The sequence below is a fragment of the Rhyacophila brunnea genome, unplaced genomic scaffold, assembly GCF_057557595.1.
Source record: "Rhyacophila brunnea isolate RB1 unplaced genomic scaffold, BYU_Rbru_1.0 scaffold_6, whole genome shotgun sequence".
Lineage (NCBI taxonomy): Eukaryota > Metazoa > Arthropoda > Insecta > Trichoptera > Rhyacophilidae > Rhyacophila > Rhyacophila brunnea.
Genome location: NW_028233276.1, coordinates 26,799,785 through 26,817,266, shown reverse-complemented (window position 1 = coordinate 26,817,266; position 17,482 = coordinate 26,799,785). Strand labels below are relative to the sequence as shown.

The following is a 17,482-nucleotide window of genomic DNA, read 5'->3' as shown; positions in this document are numbered from 1 at the left end:
TATTATTGATTATCTTCGAATGCAATGCGGTAACCTGTTCGCAATAAATGACCATTTTTGATTACACATTTCGATCAAATTATTACCCTTTTCAATATGTACCATCATCGTTTTCTACAAACAGTTTACCATATTGCATTCGAAGTATGATCAGTAAATATTATTGTTCACAATTTTGTGTCACGCCTGACTTCGGCCTTGACAAATCCTATTTGCCCTTTCTAAAGGCTTAATTACATAGGCAGACGCGCAGATCCAACGAGCCACACCGACCGTCGGGACCAACGTCTTTACACTATCATAGATAAGATACAAGTACATATAAGTAGATATAAGTACACTATTTGCAATTACATGCAACGATTCGATCGCGTTGGTCCTAGCTTTTGATTGGTTTAAAATATACATAATGTTGCTATTATTCAAAATATAGGTTGACCGATAACTATATCTCAGTTAGATTGGTGGCTACACTGAACAGTTTTCCCGCGCAATTTTACGTCAAAACTCAGCTGTCAAACCTAGCTAGCGAGTGTTCGGATATTTCCGTACGTTCTTGACTATCTTCGCTTGCTAATGAATGGATCGTGACAGACGGAAATGGAATTTGTTCCAATTTGCTCACGATCGCTCACGATCTCGGAAAACCATAAATAATAGACTTTGGCAAACGTGGCAGACGATCGGGCCAGACGCAATCTGCCAATGTAATTTTAGCATAAGGGAATCTATCAGAAATATTCTAGCCAAACTTTACCGGTCGTTAGTTAACTGAGGTGCGCTTTCTTGGAACCGTAGAAAGCATCGAGAATAAAAATGTATCTCAATTGAATACAAGAATACAGATAGGTACTTCAATTAATTAACTGTCATAATTTCATGTAAGTATTAATTGATATAACATTTTATATAACAATATTTTTTATGTTGGTGCATATTTCATATTCAGAAATTTAATGCGAATATTAAAATGTGTCAACATAACTGTGTGAGAATTTTAAGTAAAAATATATTGCATTTTCCTGTTGTTGCAATCAACCTATAATAAAAATATTTAAATGGATCTATTATGTTTTTTTGATAGGTAGTTCAATTTTTGTACAACATTGCTTCTTTAATTTTGGTACTGTCCCATCCTTTCCTTACCAGATGAAGTACGGACATACATGAATGTATGTCCTTACACAAATTGTACATTGGTTTGTACACTTTTGTCGCTACACAAACTGTTAAAACTGAACGCACATGTACACCTGAAAACATTGTGAGCTTTATAAATAATAACCCACCGTGCACCGCTTCAAATAATCAAATCAAATAATACGTTTAAGCTAGAAAAAATGCAAGGGGAGAATATTAGATGAAAAGACTACACTTGAAAAATGGACTTTAATAATTATGTAGAATAGAGACAATAGACTAACCTTGAGTTCTTCCTGGCGACGGTAGGCGTGCAGCATGAGTTGTTTGCGGTCCTCCTCCGACATAGCGGGCTCTCGAGCTGGTGCCCCTTCTCCTCGTTTGCACAACTTTACCACCACCTATAATGTCAGGAAACATGTTCAGCAATTTTCTTTATAATACTATGGGTATGTGAATCCCCGTTTGGATTATTATAAAATACGCCTACATAAGACTAACCTAGTAATGGATCCTAGACAAAAGTGTTTAACTCTATTAATCACCGTTGTCAGTCAAGTCAGCTACAGTTTGAGCGAAGAATTGTGAGATTTTTTTAGCCCCCTTCAGTACCATTAGTGACAATAATATCTGGTGTCGGCACAATTATGAGATTTGTTAAAAATAAGCTTCTATCATGGTCAACTTGGCACATATGGTTGGCCAAGCAACGTCGAAAAGATTTCAACGGATTCAAATAATCGAAAGTTGGACGGCCGTGGGTTTCAATGAGATTGAATGGTTGGTTTGACGACCAAATAATGAGCATGGATGACGAGGTTGAGTGAAAATGTTGCCACCCCCGTTTGTAAAGATGTAAAAAAACCGAGCAAGAAACTGATCAGATTTAATTTTGTTAATTTGAGTGCGTGCTAAGTGAATAATTCAATGATGAATGTGGTTACCTTGCATTTATCATTTTGTCCGAGTTGCTTGCTGATGAGAGCTCCCGGCAGCAATTGCTTTCCACAAAACCACATGGAAGTGGTGGCGGGATCCAGGACCTCCAAGCTTGCCTGCATTAATTTATAATATCAACATAAGATTTAATTTGATATATGGAAACAATCTCGATATCAATTGTAAATTTAAATTCAGAAAATTTGCAACCGTTATTACAAAACGTAGTCAATTGCAATCGGATTTCATCATCAGGCCTGATTTTTGGCGCATTTTTGAGAAAAATTAAACTGCCAAGATATGTTCCCAAAACATAAGATAATAATTAGTTAGTAAGTGCGCTATGCAGTTTCAAATATACTTACATACAATACCGCTTATGAGTGAACATTGTAATTTACTTTTAGCTAACTAAACTAGGCAAACTATGTGCAGATCATGCATGGGACATGGGTGCTGAAGAAAATATTCATTTGCAACCCAAACCAGGGAGAAAGAATCCAGAGAAGAATTTTTACTATGTTTGCTCGGAAAATGATAGACGACAAATACCTCAAGATATATTTATTGGGAAGGATGTGCGTGCAGAAACAGAAACGTTAATCTCATGAGGTTCTATCTACCTGCATCCCGGCCAGCTCCTCTCTATTCTCCAGCTCTTGCCGAACGGGATCGTGAGGCGGCAGACCCATCGGGTAAGCGATGGTCACTGCACCCTTCAATTCGAGGAGTACCTTCGTCACTTCAGCACGACCCACCATATTCCCTGACGCACAATGCTTCTGCAAAGGGTGTAAGTATAGAAAAAATACAGTTTTTGAACGTGGAACATTAGGTATCCTTAGCCTGAAAATCAGTAAGCATTGTAGAAAAGATTTTTGTGTCATTATGATACCCTGTTTTTTCTCAATATGCAAATTAACATTTTTGGCCACATAAAGCATTGTTATGCAATGACATTAATATGGACGAAGCATCTAGAAAATAAAATGACACTCACTTTGTGTCGGGTCTGCCGGATGGCGAAAGTCATATTTTAATATCGGTATCCTACGCTCAAATGAACATTCTGCTTGCAAGCGGTCTGGCGACACCGCTGGGTCTGCCCATACAAAATTTCTGACTCTCAGGTTTCGACTCCACCATTATTATTGTGTTACAAAATGCCAATGTGCCTAGTTAAAAATTGTAAAAAAAATCTACTAAACACTCCAAGAAAGATGGGATATCACTTTTCATGTGTTAGTATTATCTATTATTTATAAAATGCCATTTTAAGATATTGATGAATGTTTATTCAATGCAATTGAATGACAGGAACCATTGGACAGTCGCCTGTGATTCGCTGGGCTCACTTGCGTCTAATCTCCGAGAAGTCGTAAGTAACCGAGAATCTGTTTCTAACGCAATGAGTCATGACACTAATACGCCATTACAATAAAGGTTATATTACTATAAATTCTCGAAGCTTGTATCGCATAATGGAAACGGATACGTCATATGGTCACGTGACATCTACCTATACATCTGTAAATGACTTTCATGCACAATTTCTCGTGCGCGCCGGAGTGAGTTGTCCATTTAATATGTCATTGGTTATGTCATAAAATAGTATTATTCTTTGTTCTAAAATTGAGAATAACCTCATACATAATATGTTATTTCATCAGATGTCCGCGGATATAGAACTTTTTCTAAATTTTATCGTGTCTTATTTAATATTTACTTGACATTATTATAGTAACATATATTCGGTAAAACTTTTTATTGGGGTCTGCAATCAACTCGTAATTTTCAAAAAATTTCAATAATTTGCAATGATTAGACATATTAATATCTCGAGGCCTATTATTTCCCATTTTATGATAATGCTAAGATAATTAAAAAAAAAAAAAAAGTAAATATAGTACTCCGAATTCTTCATCTTCGACCTTTAAGTGTAATATGGCACCCCTGCATTTAAAAATATTATGATGTGCATGTAATTATTATACAAACCTTGGATATGATGTCTCTTGCGGTTTCAATCGATGCACTTATAACGTTAGCCAATTGGTCAGGTGGCTGACGGCCACACCGACGCCCAAGTGGATCCGCATTCAGGATCCATCCGGAAGGAGCACATCGCTGCGCCCAGTCATCCTGAAGACCCAGTTCAATCACTTGCTCTTCAGTGAGACCGCTCATTTCCGGGGGGAGACTGGTGCCATGTTTGGACAGTTCTTCCATTTCTGGATTAATTTTTTTATCTTACAATTTGATTTAACTACCATTTTCTAGCAACCAGTTTTATTCAACGAAGACACAAGATTTAAGAGCGCAGCATTATTTATTGTACATAAAATATATAATTTAGAACACTTATAAATACAATTATTAATGCATTAGGTACAATTTTTTTTTTTTACCTACCTACCTACCTATTAGAAACTAATCGTACCGAATAGAATTTAAAACCTCTTTAAAAATTGAAATAACTTTAGTACCTATTCAGTTACATATTATTAAAATTACAGTGTGGTTGATTGTATTAAAATACAATTGGACACAATGCAGTGACGTCCCGTGAAGATAGGCAGGCCATGCGTTGGACATGGGCGGCACATTATAAAAGGTGGCGAATGAAGGAACAAATACAAATAATACGGCTTTTGAGAACAATGGCGGTTTTCAATGAAGCAGATGATACGGTCGCTTCATTATAAAGTATCGACATCTTTGTTTAAAAAATAATCGAAGCGTAAAAAATCCTGACAACATAAATATTTCTGTATTGCAATACCCATTGTACTACATATTTTAATCGTAGTTTATCGCACAGATTTTTTTCACATGGGTGCTTCCAGAGCGGTCAGCACCACAGATATCCACGTCCCTAAAACCACTGCTGTTTGAGAATGGGTTTTGTGGAAACGCTCTAATTCTCAGTAGATGGTGTGTGAATGTCAATTGAAGAGTGTGCTCGAACAACGATGAATGGCACACTTTGGTGTATACGTGCGTTATGAATAGAATATTGGTATATGGATCATAACGAATGTGTTTTTTAAAAACACCACTAGATGGTAGATATAATATATAGAATAAAAAACTGCTTTACCGACGAACAACGATGAATGTCGAATTTTACCCATGAATAACGATGAATAGTACAAACATGGCGGACCCGGGTGGTATTTTTTTGTTGCCGGGTGGTTTAAATTGTTTAAATAGGAGTAGAGAACGCAAGATAAACATACAAGATTGGAAGGATGTTAAAAGAAAAACACTTAAAGATGCTGGGAAATCATATACTTCTAAGAAAGGAGTCGTAATTCCAGGGAAACAGCCGCCAAAAGAAGTGAGTAAAATTTCACAAATACATGGCCTATTTTCTTAGACTAATATTCTTAGTTTCGTTATCATGCACAAGAACAATGCTCTACGGCACATGCTGTTCATCGTTGTTCTTGTATAAAAAATTTATTCACAAGAACAAGGCTATAAGGCACATGCTGTTCATCATTATTCTCCAAGAATTTTTGTTTATTGATTTTTTAATTAATTTGATTATTTTTATAATAAACAAGCTGAAGTACCCGGCTTCGCACAGGGTTGCTTCGTGGATACATTTATCTTAGATATTTAAAAAAAAATAATAAGTAATTATCTTTTTAATATTAAAATATCTGTGTAATACAATATGGCAATATGAAAGTAAATCTAATAGGAGTAAAGGTCAAACAAAAGAACACTAAATTAAAATATGCAAACGTTATTAATAGTATTAATATGTAGTAAAAAATTCAAAATTGGATGGAACAAACAAACAACAAACTTTGTATTTTATATAATACTAATTTAGAAACCTTCGCAGGTGTGCGAACAACAACTGGCAAAAGTTTCATCGCAATCGGATGAATGGTATAAGAACGCATACGAATAGAAGAAGATGATTTTCTAAGTCAGAAATCTTCGCGGGCGTGCGCACAACAACTCACCAAAGTTTTATTGACATCGGATGAATGGTATAGGAACGCATACGAATAGAAGAAGAAGAAGATAGTTGTACTAATTCAGAAACCATCGCGGACATGCGCACAACATCATCATCATCAGGGGCGCGACAACCCGGTGTGGGTCCTGGCCTCCTCCAACAGCTCCCTCCACCTGTCCCTATCCATTGTGGCCGCTTTCCAATTTGGTACCCCCAGAATACGGTAGTCACTGGCAGCTCCATCTAACCCTCTAATCTTTGGCCTCTCTCTTCTTCTACGTCCTATTGGATTGCTGGACATCACATCACATGCGCAAAACAGCTGGTCGAAATTTCATCGCAATCTGATGAATGGTATAAGAATGCATACGAATAGAAGAAGAAGAAGAAGATGGTTGTACTAATTCAGAAACTTTCGCGGGTATGGGCATAACAACCGACGAAAGTTTCATTGCAATCGGATGAATGGTATAGGAACTATATGAATAAATGAAGATATATTGAAGAAGAAGAAGAAGAAGATGGTTTTATCAATTTAGAAACCTTTGAAACAAACAAACAAATATTGTTTTTTTATATTATAGATTATTGTTTAATGGTGTTCCCTGAAATAAAATACATAATCAAAATTTCTTAATAATAAATTTATTTACATTTTATTCATTCCTCAACATTTTGCAAATATGCCACTCATCGTTGTTCATGCACACTCTTCAATTATAAGATTTTTGGTCTATTTGTCTATTTAAGATAGCCGAAAATAAATATTAGAATAGGTAATATATTTTCAGACGATTTGAAATTAAAAAGGGGAGGACATTCTAAGTCTGCCGCAGGACGTCACTGACGCAATGTGTGGGTACATTTTTTTTTATATCGAAGAGTTAACTGGTTTCAATTATGTATTTATGATTTTATTGAAGTAAAATATTACATTAAGGCGATTCCTCTCATTTGGATGTCTCAACGGTGTCTCAGATTTAAATAATACGGATGAAATAACTAGGTACAGTATCTTCCACCTAACCTTGCCATTTGGAATAGATTTTTTTGAATTAAAACGTGTGTAAACCAATCAAGTGCTTGGAATTTACAAATACAATTATATGGCGTACATGATTAAACCAATCAAGTGTCTGGCTTTTACTAATGCATATTATACGGTTGCGTATACACATATCCTTGTCACTGTGTACAATGTCAAGGTTATCTGGAGGATACTATAATTAAAGTATTTTTTAAATTTGCGGCCTGACAAACAACAACAAACAAAAGATCCCTGTTTATTTGTTGGTGTAACAATCATAGATGAAGAAAAAATAGTGAATTTTCAACATTTTTACAAAGGTGCTAAACAATCAATGTAATAATTAGTATTTAGTAAAAAATCAAATTTAAGAGCTGCAATATTTACATTGCTTCCTTTATTTGCAGTCTTTTAGAATATGCCGACCCTAAACAACGCATGGCCTGCCTACTAACGCGGAGATACTTGATGGTGAAATCTGTACTATTATGTTTAGAACTGTTCGTAGCAATTTCTATCTTACCATAGCAGATGCGATGAATTTTCAACCTGCCGTTATATATCTCAACACATTCATCAATGACTTTATCAACACTGGTGGTGACAGAAGTGGAATACAGGAACTCGGTCATGTCACCTTTTTTGACCACCAGGATAACCATTTTTATTTATAAGTAGATGAAATCACTCTTTCAAAATTCTGAAGTCAATAAAAATGCCAACCAGAACGCATCTATTACCTACCTACAGTAAATAAACCGTTGCTATGGTGATTTTGTTTCTAGGTTACACCCAAAATAATAATAAAATTTTGGTACAGACCTACAAACTTATCTAAAGAATGGGATGGGGGAGCCACTGTCGAAAACTACCCAATCAAGACTCGTAACTGGACAGAATATGACATTCGAATGCCGTTTTCAAAATGGCATCCATATAGTAGTTTGTAGTTCAATTTCTGACCGTTCTTATCTTCGTATCTACTTTATACCTACTTATAGGTTACAATAATGTTCTTTCATAATAGTATGGCAAATAAAATGTGATTATTAATCGTCACCCCAAAAGCAAAAAGGCACTTGAGTTATGAATGTAGTTTTGTTTGTATTTTTTTTCTCTACATTATAGGCACAATGGTATTTGTGGAGCTAAATCCATGAAATCACAATTGACGAAAGAAAAAAAAGGTCACTTGTGTATTAATTTGTCAACTAATCTTCAATTATCGTATAATAAAAAAATGTAACATGTGCACGATTTTGCCAGTCTATGTGCAGTGGTTACAAAAATAATATAAGAAAAGAGTATGTAGGTACTATGTGTAATTATTTTAAAATGTGTAAAAGTCTTTGTACAAAAAAAAAGATTGTGGCCTTTGTTTCGAGAATCTTCACAAGATATGAAAAAAAAAAATTACTTACATTTCAATCTTTGAGTAATTAATATGTCCCTGTACTCTGAATTTCATTTCAAACTACACATTAAGAAATAACCTCCACACAATATTTTTTCACTCAAAAAAAAACTTAAATTCTGTTTTTCTCAAATCATTGATTGCCAAAAAAATTAGTTCTGCCAAAGGTGCCAGATCAACCGCCGTATTTTTACAGAAAACTGTTTTTATCTCAGAGTAATGATATATAGAGAGGGCCTATTTTTAAGCGAAATGAAGCCACGTATAATGCACAGTAGAACAACGATTTTATTATTATCAACTTAACTACGAAACGTTATACCATCGTGTTGCTTCTGAGTACGACCACCAAATTTAAACACTACATAGTTAACCATATGTTCTATTAAAATAACTAAAAATAATTACCATTAATTTTATATTTGAATTTTAAGCAGCAATTTTAAATCTGTATTTCTTCCGTCATCCTTACAAACACCTGTTTTGCAAGATGTTAGCACTATGATAATTAGTTCAATAATATTCACTCCGTCATCAGTTCTTTCATACATTAAAAACATAGAAATAAATAAAGGCGCAGGTTCTGATCGTATTCCTCCCATTTTGATTGCTTCTTGTGAAGAAGATTTGGCCTCCCCATTATCAATTTTATTTAACATTTCTGTTAAAAGCGGATGTTTTCCTAATTTATGGAAGAAAGCATTAATTACTCCAATATTTAAAAGTGGGGACAAAAGCGTCATTACTAATTACAGGTCAATATCCAAACTTCCTATTTTCGGAAAATTGTTAGAAAAGATCATTTCCGACATATTTTTCCAGCTCTACGTAACTTCATCACACCAAATCAACATGGTTTTTTCAGGAGACGCTCCGTAGAAACTAACCTACTCGAGTTCACTGATTTCATACTTAATTCTATGGGCAGTAAAACACAAGTGGACGCTATATACACGGACTTTTCTAAAGCTTTCGATAAAATCAATCACTGTATTTTACTTGAAAAACTCTGGGCCCTGGGGATTCACGGTGATTTATTTCGTTGGATTTCTTCATACATCTCAAATCGGTCGCAAGCTGTTGCAATTAAAGGATTCGTTTCCAGTTTTATACACATTCCATCTGGAGTACTGCAGGGGTCCCACCTTGGTCCCTTATTATTCATCTTATATATTAATGATATGAGCACCTGTTTTCTTAACTCACAATTTTCCATCTATGCAGATGACACAAAAATATATAAAAATATCTCTTCAGTCGATGATTGTATTGAGTTACAATCTAACTTAGATATATTGTATAGATACTGTCTAACCTTTATCTAAACCTTTATCTAAACGTCAACAAATACTCGTCAATAACATTCTCCAGAAGTATGAACCCCATCAACACAGAATACAAACTAGGAGTCGAACCCTTGAAACGCAGCTCAAAAATACGTGACCTGGGTGTCATAATGGATAATAAGATGAATTTTAACGCACATATCAATGAAACTATTAACAAAGCATTAAAATTACTAGGTTTTATTCTTCAGATCTCTAAACCATTCAGATCACCTGATGTTCTGAAGGTACTTTACTCCTCATATGTTAGATCCATAGTCGAGTTTGCTTCTGTCGTGTGGAATCCACAGTACGTTACATACATAAATTGTCTCGAAGCGGTACAAAAGCGATTTCATAAGTACGTCAATTTTAAAGCTTACTGTTATGATTTATCTAATTCTATTTCGACCACTGCAACATTTATGGTACCATCTTTGGAAAGTCGACGTTCTATATCTGATCAATATTTTCTTTTTAAAATTATCAATGGTTTTGTTGACTCGCCAAACCTACTCGAAAGGGTGGGTTTCCATTGTCCATCAAGATTTACGCGAAACCAATCTTTGTACCATATCAGTCGTAGCGGTTCTAATTATGCACAAAACTCTTTTATTCGGCGCTCTTGTTTAAATTATAATATGTATTTCTCCACCGTTGATCCTTTTAATAACTCACCTGTTTCATTTAAACGCACTATCTCCAAAATTTTGTATAAATAGATACATATGTTACTTTTTTTGTATATAATTTAATTATTCATTATTCTTCCTCATTTTTCTCATGTAATTTTCTTATGTAATTTCTTTATATTTATGTTATTCTTAATCTCTATCTTGTTAGGCTTAACTATATTATAATGTATACATGGAAACTTTGCTGGTTGCAATAACTTTTCATTATTATATTTAAAATTTTTGTAATCAATATGTAACTGTTTGTTTCCTTAATAAAAAAAAAAAAATATTTAACACAAAAAACAATAAATTTCAGCAACACGTGCTCGCAGTTTTTAAATGCATTTAATCAGTCAAATCAATTTTTTCCGGCGACGTTTTCATATTTTAAAGTTCAGCCGAAGGAATTCTATCATACTCTAACGCAGGGGGGGCAAACTTTTTGGATGGAGGGCCAAATTCAAGAATTCAAACTGAGCGGCGGGCCGCAAGTAAAATACCATTTTTAGATATACACTATTTATTATCACGAAAAATAAATATTACAAAAAAATTAATGAGAATAATGAAACTGTTGTACATTTTTTTAAATTCAGGTGTTAATTTTGTAGTTGATATTTTCAAAGCTGCTTGTAAATGGGCATCGGAGATATTTGATCGTAAAGAATTTTTATTGAGGTTCATGATCAAAAATGTTTGTTCACATATATAGGTTGATCCAAAAATAACGAACATTTTTCTTGCATAATCTTTAAGTTGGTCGAATTTTTCTGAATTAAGGGCGTTGTAAAATTTGGGAATTTCCTCACGACGATACAATTCTCTTAAATCAGTGTCACACTGCAGATCAATAATCTCAAGTTGTAGCTCTGTCGGTACACTATCAATATCTATTGAAAATGGATCGCGTACTATTGCTAAACAAATTTTAATCTATTGTCAATATTTTTTAAAAAATTATAAAAAAGTTATTCGTTATCAGAAGTAGTAATGATGGCGGGCCGGAGTTTGCCCCCCGCTGCTCTAACGCATAGAGCGGAGATATAAGCGTGCCGAATGCTTACTCACTCGCACTTATGGTTCAATTTTATTCAGGCTTTGGTTTTTTTACAATTGCACAATAAGCCAAGGTACATCCAAAGCACTTCAAAACAAGAATTTTGTGTGCAGTCATATTTGGCGAGAAAACGAAAGACCTAAAGGTTCTAATGAAATAACATCTGCTCTGTTTTTTCATCCAAATTCGATTTAATGTCACAAGTAGAGCTGTTTTGCAATGGGTATCCTGGCCAGAACAAAAACTCAGCTATGGTCGGTATGCATAGTTACTGGCTGTTTAAAGATTCCCAAAAACGTTACTAGTAGATTTAAGTCTACATTTCCGCTTGTTGGCCAGGCTATTCGTATTTCCACCAGACCGTGTTTTTGGCCCACGGTTAATATCCCACGATTCTAATTCTATATTATTTACAGAGTAATAATAATTTAAATTATATTTCATCTATAATAGATAATTATTATACATGTGTTTTAAAAAAAGACAAGATTTACAGACAATTCTTTGCAAGACAATAATTATTTGTGAGACAATTATTCGCAGGATAATTATTCGCATGGACAATTCATCCCGACAAATATAATTATTAAAAACTTTAATTCTACATCTTCAAGAGCCAAAAAACAAATAGCAAACATTTCTCAATTTTTTTATTTATATTAATGGTCAAAGGTACTCCACAATTCTTATTGAATAGGTACGACATTATAAACGGCATTTTAAATAGAATTCATTTATAGAAATATTCGCAAGAATTGTCTTGCGAAGAAAAGTTGTCCGTGTGAACAGATGTTTTGCGAAGAATTGTCCGTGTTGTCGTTCCTATCTTTGGCAACAATGTCTGTAGTCTGCAATAACGAAAAGGCCAATGGACACAACCCTTTGCTGCCTGCCTTCGCTGGCGGCCACAAACAAAACACCATCCCTTTGCCTCAAAGCAGCAATCCACTGTGTTGTCCGCGCACACCTACTTGCATAAAACTTTGCATTATCTTGTATTATTTTCAGGCTGCAATTATGAATTTTGTGTTATTAATTTTGGCTTAATTGAGGCGTCTAATTCCAAAAAGCGATAAGTCCACATTTGGTCAAAATCAATTCCAAAACGAGACAAACCCTACGAAAAAAATTATTTTAAGTCTCGAATTATTACAAAAAGCGCCACGTCCGTGTTTCATATTATTTAAAGCTTGGTTGATTTCGCGCGTGTTTAAGTCAACCAATAAAGGAACGTTTAATATTAAAAATGGCGTCGCCCATGCTGTAGCATCCGGTAAATTCATGACAGTGCCACGGAAATATGTGGCTTATGCGGAAAAAAAATTCTTTCCTTATCATAATGATAATAAAATGAATTTCCTGACTCGTTTTCTTCTGGGTATGCTATCAATGCAATCCCTGTCCACCCAAAGAGTGATTGCCCTCTTAAAGCATTTCTTTTTAGTGGGTTCATTTACAATCCGTATATACTGGCAAATATTAATTTTCATGTTCCCACCAAAATCACTCGTAACTCTTACGGTCTTCAAGATACCTCGTCGCAGGACAGATGTTATGTTTCATGTTACTGTGTGTCGTGCGATTAACTTATTTGATGGCACCATAATGGTTGATTTATTTTTTATTAACTATATGTTTGTGGACGTGTTAAATAGGTTAAATTTGTAATTGTATATATCATGTTTCTTTAATATTTACATAAACACATGCTGTCTTTTCTACTCTCTTGTTATATTAGTTGTTATTTGTAATTAAGACATTTTTATAATTTTGTATTTATTATGTATTATGGCGCATTGGCCAATCGCTGTAATGCCGTAATACTCTTTTTCTAAATAAATAAATAAAAAAGTGAGGTACAAGTAGTGCTACATCCAATTTTATTTTGCGTATATATATATTACATTTTAGAGTTTATATATTTTATAGAGAAACAAATTGCCATTTATATTATAAATTTATTGACATAGAATACAACAGAAAAAATGATCTCACGTTAAAACAAATAATTGAAGCTTGAAACATAAAGATGTTGTTTCCCGCAAATGTCAAATTGTGGACATGTCGCTTTTTGGAATTAGACGCCTCAATTCAAAATTTCTACATCACCTTTATTCCTGCATAAATTTTTCTAATCGTATCCTTCCATGCATATTTTCCGGTGAAAACGTTTAATCTAATGATTCTTCCAGGTAGTTACCTCCACGTTTCAATAACATCAGCTCATTAAATAAATCCACAAATTACTAAATTGAGTTTACCTTCGCAAATCCACTGCGATGCGATTCATGCGATGAAGAATTTTTAAATTATTATCTATAACAGTGGTTCCCAAAGTTGACTGGACTCCGACCCATCTAACAAAAATTTCCAATATTGGGACCCACCTCTTAGCTGTCTTAGAGAAAAACGGGCATAAATATTGGTAATGCTCAGATTCCCTAGTGGCGAGTCGTGGAACTACTTAATGCTGTCTTATTTGTTCTAATTGAAATAAAAAAAATATTTTTTGTAAGTGTTACCAATATGAATGAAAGACTGTTGAAATAAGAAACAAAACTTAAATAAAAAAACATTATTACTTAAATACGTACACCTGCAAGGTTTTTTTACAAAGTTATTTCAATGGGAAGGATGTATTTGTTTCTTATTTTTCTTCATTACAGTGACAATCACAGTGAGTTTGATAATATATCCAATTTATTTCAGTATTTAATTTTAATGTTAACCATAACCAAAAATACGACCTCAAATAGATATGAGGTAGTAAAGAGGAGGAGGAATTATAAATAGCTGAGTGAAATATCAAATTTATCACTTCCTATTTTTTTTAATTCATGTATACAGTGGCGAGGGCGCACTCAATATTCGCTCGCGACCCATAGTTTGGGAAACCATGATCTATAATGAAGTTATGGTTATTTTCGATCAGGTGATTTGCAAATTCTGACATATTATCAGCCACATTTCTTTCATAGAACCTTTAAGTTCTCTGGATGGTTTGGCATAAGAACCGTTTTTTTTTGTGAGCCGTGAATTTCAAAAGTGGGCAAACCAACGTGACGTAGGTGCATAACTTTTGTAATTTAATGGCAAAAACGATAATCTTGCAACACTAACCAATACTAACGTAGCACAGAGGATTGACTATTTATTTTGTAGGTTGCGCTGGACACCCCCCATGATGAAGTGGTTATGGTTATCGTCTGCTATCAGTCTATGGTCTCTTTCGGGGACATGCGTGTTAATTGACAATGCGGATTTGCAGCGAAAACAGTCTGTTTTATTTCTCGGAATACATTACAGGTTACAGCGTATAGGTACAATAATTGTAATTATTATAATTTAACAAAAATAATTATTGCTAGGCAAAATCGATCAGACATATTTATACAAAATAATATTAAATCAGTTTAGACTAAATTCATTATATGGTTTGGGATGAATGAATTTATATTTAATTACTAGCTGACCCGACAAACGTTGTTCTGCCATATAAATTATTTCTAGTGAATATTTTGGTTGTTAAATAAAAAATAACGAATGTATTGTAAGTGTGTGGGGATGGTACGAGGGTGGGTCAATAATTCCTTAGAAAAAAGCATTAAAACAGTTTTTTTTTTGTATTTTTTTTTTATTTCTCAACATAATCTCCTTGGAGCTCAATACACTTGGTTAGACGTTTCTCAATTTTTTTTAAACCGTCAGAAAAATAAGTTTTCGGAAGGTCCTCAAAATAAGCATTTGTCCGATCGATGACTTCTTCATTTGAAAAAAAACGTTGTCCACTTAGCCATTTTTTTAAGTTTGGGAAAAGGAAAAAGTCACTGGGGGCTAAATCTGGCGAATACGGTGGGTGGTCGACCAATTCGAACTTCAATTCTTCAATTTTAGCCATTGATCGTAAACATGTGTGAACACGGGCATTGTCCTGATGAAAGAGGATTTTTTTCCTGTTTAAATGAGGCCATTTTTCTTCAATTTCGTTTTTTAGCTGGTCCAATAAAGATGCATAATAATCCCCTGTTATTGTTTTTCCTTTTTCCAAATAGTCAACGAAAATAATTTCACGTGCATCCCAAAATACAGTAGCCATAACCTTACCAGCTGATTTTACGGTTTTCGCCTTCTTTGGACATGGTTTGTCTTCGCAATCCACTGCTTTGACTGTTCTTTCGTCTCGGGAGTATAGTGGTGTATCCATGTTTCATCTACAGTCACAAAGCGACGAAAAAATTCATCCGGATTGCGTTGCATGAGCGACAACAGGGCTTTAGAGGCCACCACCCTATTGCGTTTATTGTCGACTGTGAGCAAACGCGGCACCCATCTTGCAGAAATATTTTTCATGCCCAATTTGTCATGTAAAATAGAAATGACGCTACCTTTTGAGATCCCTGTAACCTCAATTATCTCACTCAACTTTAATCTTCGGTCACTTAACACCATATCGTGGATTTTATTGATCATTTCTGGTGTAGTCACCTCTACAGGACGTCCTGAGCGTGGTTCATCTTTTGTTGATGTACGACCACGTTTAAATTCATTTAACCAGTTATAAATAGTTGCAAGTGAAGGAGCAGATATGCCGTGAACTAAATCCAACTCATTTTTTATTTCCTTTGCTGTTAACCCTTTTATATTAAAATGTTTAATAACAGCTCTAAACTCAATTTTCTCCATTTTCCATTTTTCCATTTTCCACAAGCAAATTTTTTTTTTAAATGTACGAAAAACACACAACAACCCGACCAATCTGATTGAAACTTCGCAGCATACTGAATCAGTAGTGCCGCTGCAGGAAAACAAACCGCTTACAGTACTAGTCGCGCCACTTGTCGGCTTTTCGAAGGACTTATTGACCCACCCTCGTATCTATGACAGAAAGAGGAATGGAGCCCTGTAGACGATGACCGCCGATAAAAACAATAAAACACCAACCATTCATTTTCTCAATTCAAAATGAGTACCTAATGATGTTCATAATGAATGAATTACCTGTGGCGGGATCTCGTTGTTCAATGTTTATGCAATATATGTCTTGTCCCTTCCAGAAAATTAGCGGATATTGGAGAGTGTCGTATGAACGGTGTGTGCCAGCGATGAACTCCAAATTATTGTTTCTTCTTCGAATCACGATTTCTCGCATCGATGTGCGGTCGCCAACCATGATTCCAGCAACGTCGTCAACAACAGGCGCATTGAATCGACGCACGTGCTCTCCAGCTGGTGTTTAATCAGGATTGATGACAATAGCGTGATTGTCACTTTGCAATTCGTGCACGTGGATTTGAAGAATTTCAATAATTCATTGTGCTCATTCAATAGGGCGTCCAGTTCGCGGACGATGCGCCTGGCATTAGGCGAATTGAGGTTATCGTAGCCGCAGCGTGCATCCACACGATTGATGTCCTCACCGCCCATGAAGTAGATTTGTAAAAATTTATGTGGTTCGTTTGGCATTGGCAGCAATGAGCCTACTTTGTGGTACACTTGGCCTTTGATTTTGAACGTTGAATGGAATTGTTGACCATTGCCGCAGTATTGTGAACTATTTCTGTTGCTCCCAACGAAGTCATTTGGAAGCATGAATTGAATGTGCGAATGAACAGGTTTGAATCTGGAACCGTGGCGATGAGCAATCCGTTCAATGGTGTCTAAATTTCTGGTAGTTGCACTTTTCCTGATGCGCAACACATCCCGGCTGACTCATGTTTGAATTTGAGCGCATGACAATGCGGACATTCTTTGTCCATAGCACCAATCAGCACTTTCGGATGAGCGGAATATTCAATATCTGGCTCGTACACGAATGCGAGACGACAGAACGAAGCGGATGTAAATGCTCGATGTACTTGTTGGCGTTGTCGGTCATTTGCTCTGCATGTGTAAACTACGAACCGGCGCGCTTGTCTCTGTTCCAATCG

At 35.0% G+C, this 17,482-nt stretch overlaps 2 protein-coding genes across 2 annotated transcripts in view; both read right to left on the bottom strand.

Moving 5' to 3' along the window:
* Positions 1 to 17,253, bottom strand: part of LOC147065468 (uncharacterized) — a 496,544-nt gene extending 479,291 nt beyond the window's left edge. The window contains exon 1 of the mRNA XM_085957255.1: positions 15,384 to 17,253. Within this exon, the coding sequence (XP_085813381.1) occupies positions 16,689 to 17,144 (456 nt within the window). The 5' untranslated portion in view covers positions 17,145 to 17,253 and the 3' untranslated portion in view covers positions 15,384 to 16,688. The remainder of the gene's footprint in view (positions 1 to 15,383) is intronic.
* Positions 230 to 7,744, bottom strand: LOC147065469 (cilia- and flagella-associated protein 298). Its single transcript, XM_085956987.1, has 6 exons — positions 7,606 to 7,744; positions 4,078 to 4,310; positions 2,703 to 2,861; positions 2,085 to 2,195; positions 1,425 to 1,541; positions 230 to 295 (listed from the first exon to the last, which is right to left on the bottom strand). Exons 1-6 carry the CDS (start codon positions 7,742 to 7,744, stop codon positions 230 to 232), a joined length of 825 nt encoding a protein of 274 aa, XP_085813113.1.
* Positions 17,254 to 17,482: the final 229 nt, after the last annotated feature.

Bases quoted from the DNA above. Each gene is read 5' to 3' on its own strand.
- LOC147065469 (XM_085956987.1), bottom strand. From the start codon at position 7,744: ATGGTTATCCTGGTGGTCAAAAAAGGTGACATGACCGAGTTCCTGTAT. The intron at 2,862-4,077 runs GTTTGTATAATA...CACCCTTTGCAG, and splicing joins CAAGAGACATCATATCCAAG to AAGCATTGTGCGTCAGGGAA. The intron at 296-1,424 runs GTTAGTCTATTG...TATCTATGATAG, and splicing joins GTCGCCAGGAAGAACTCAAG to TGTAAAGACGTTGGTCCCGA.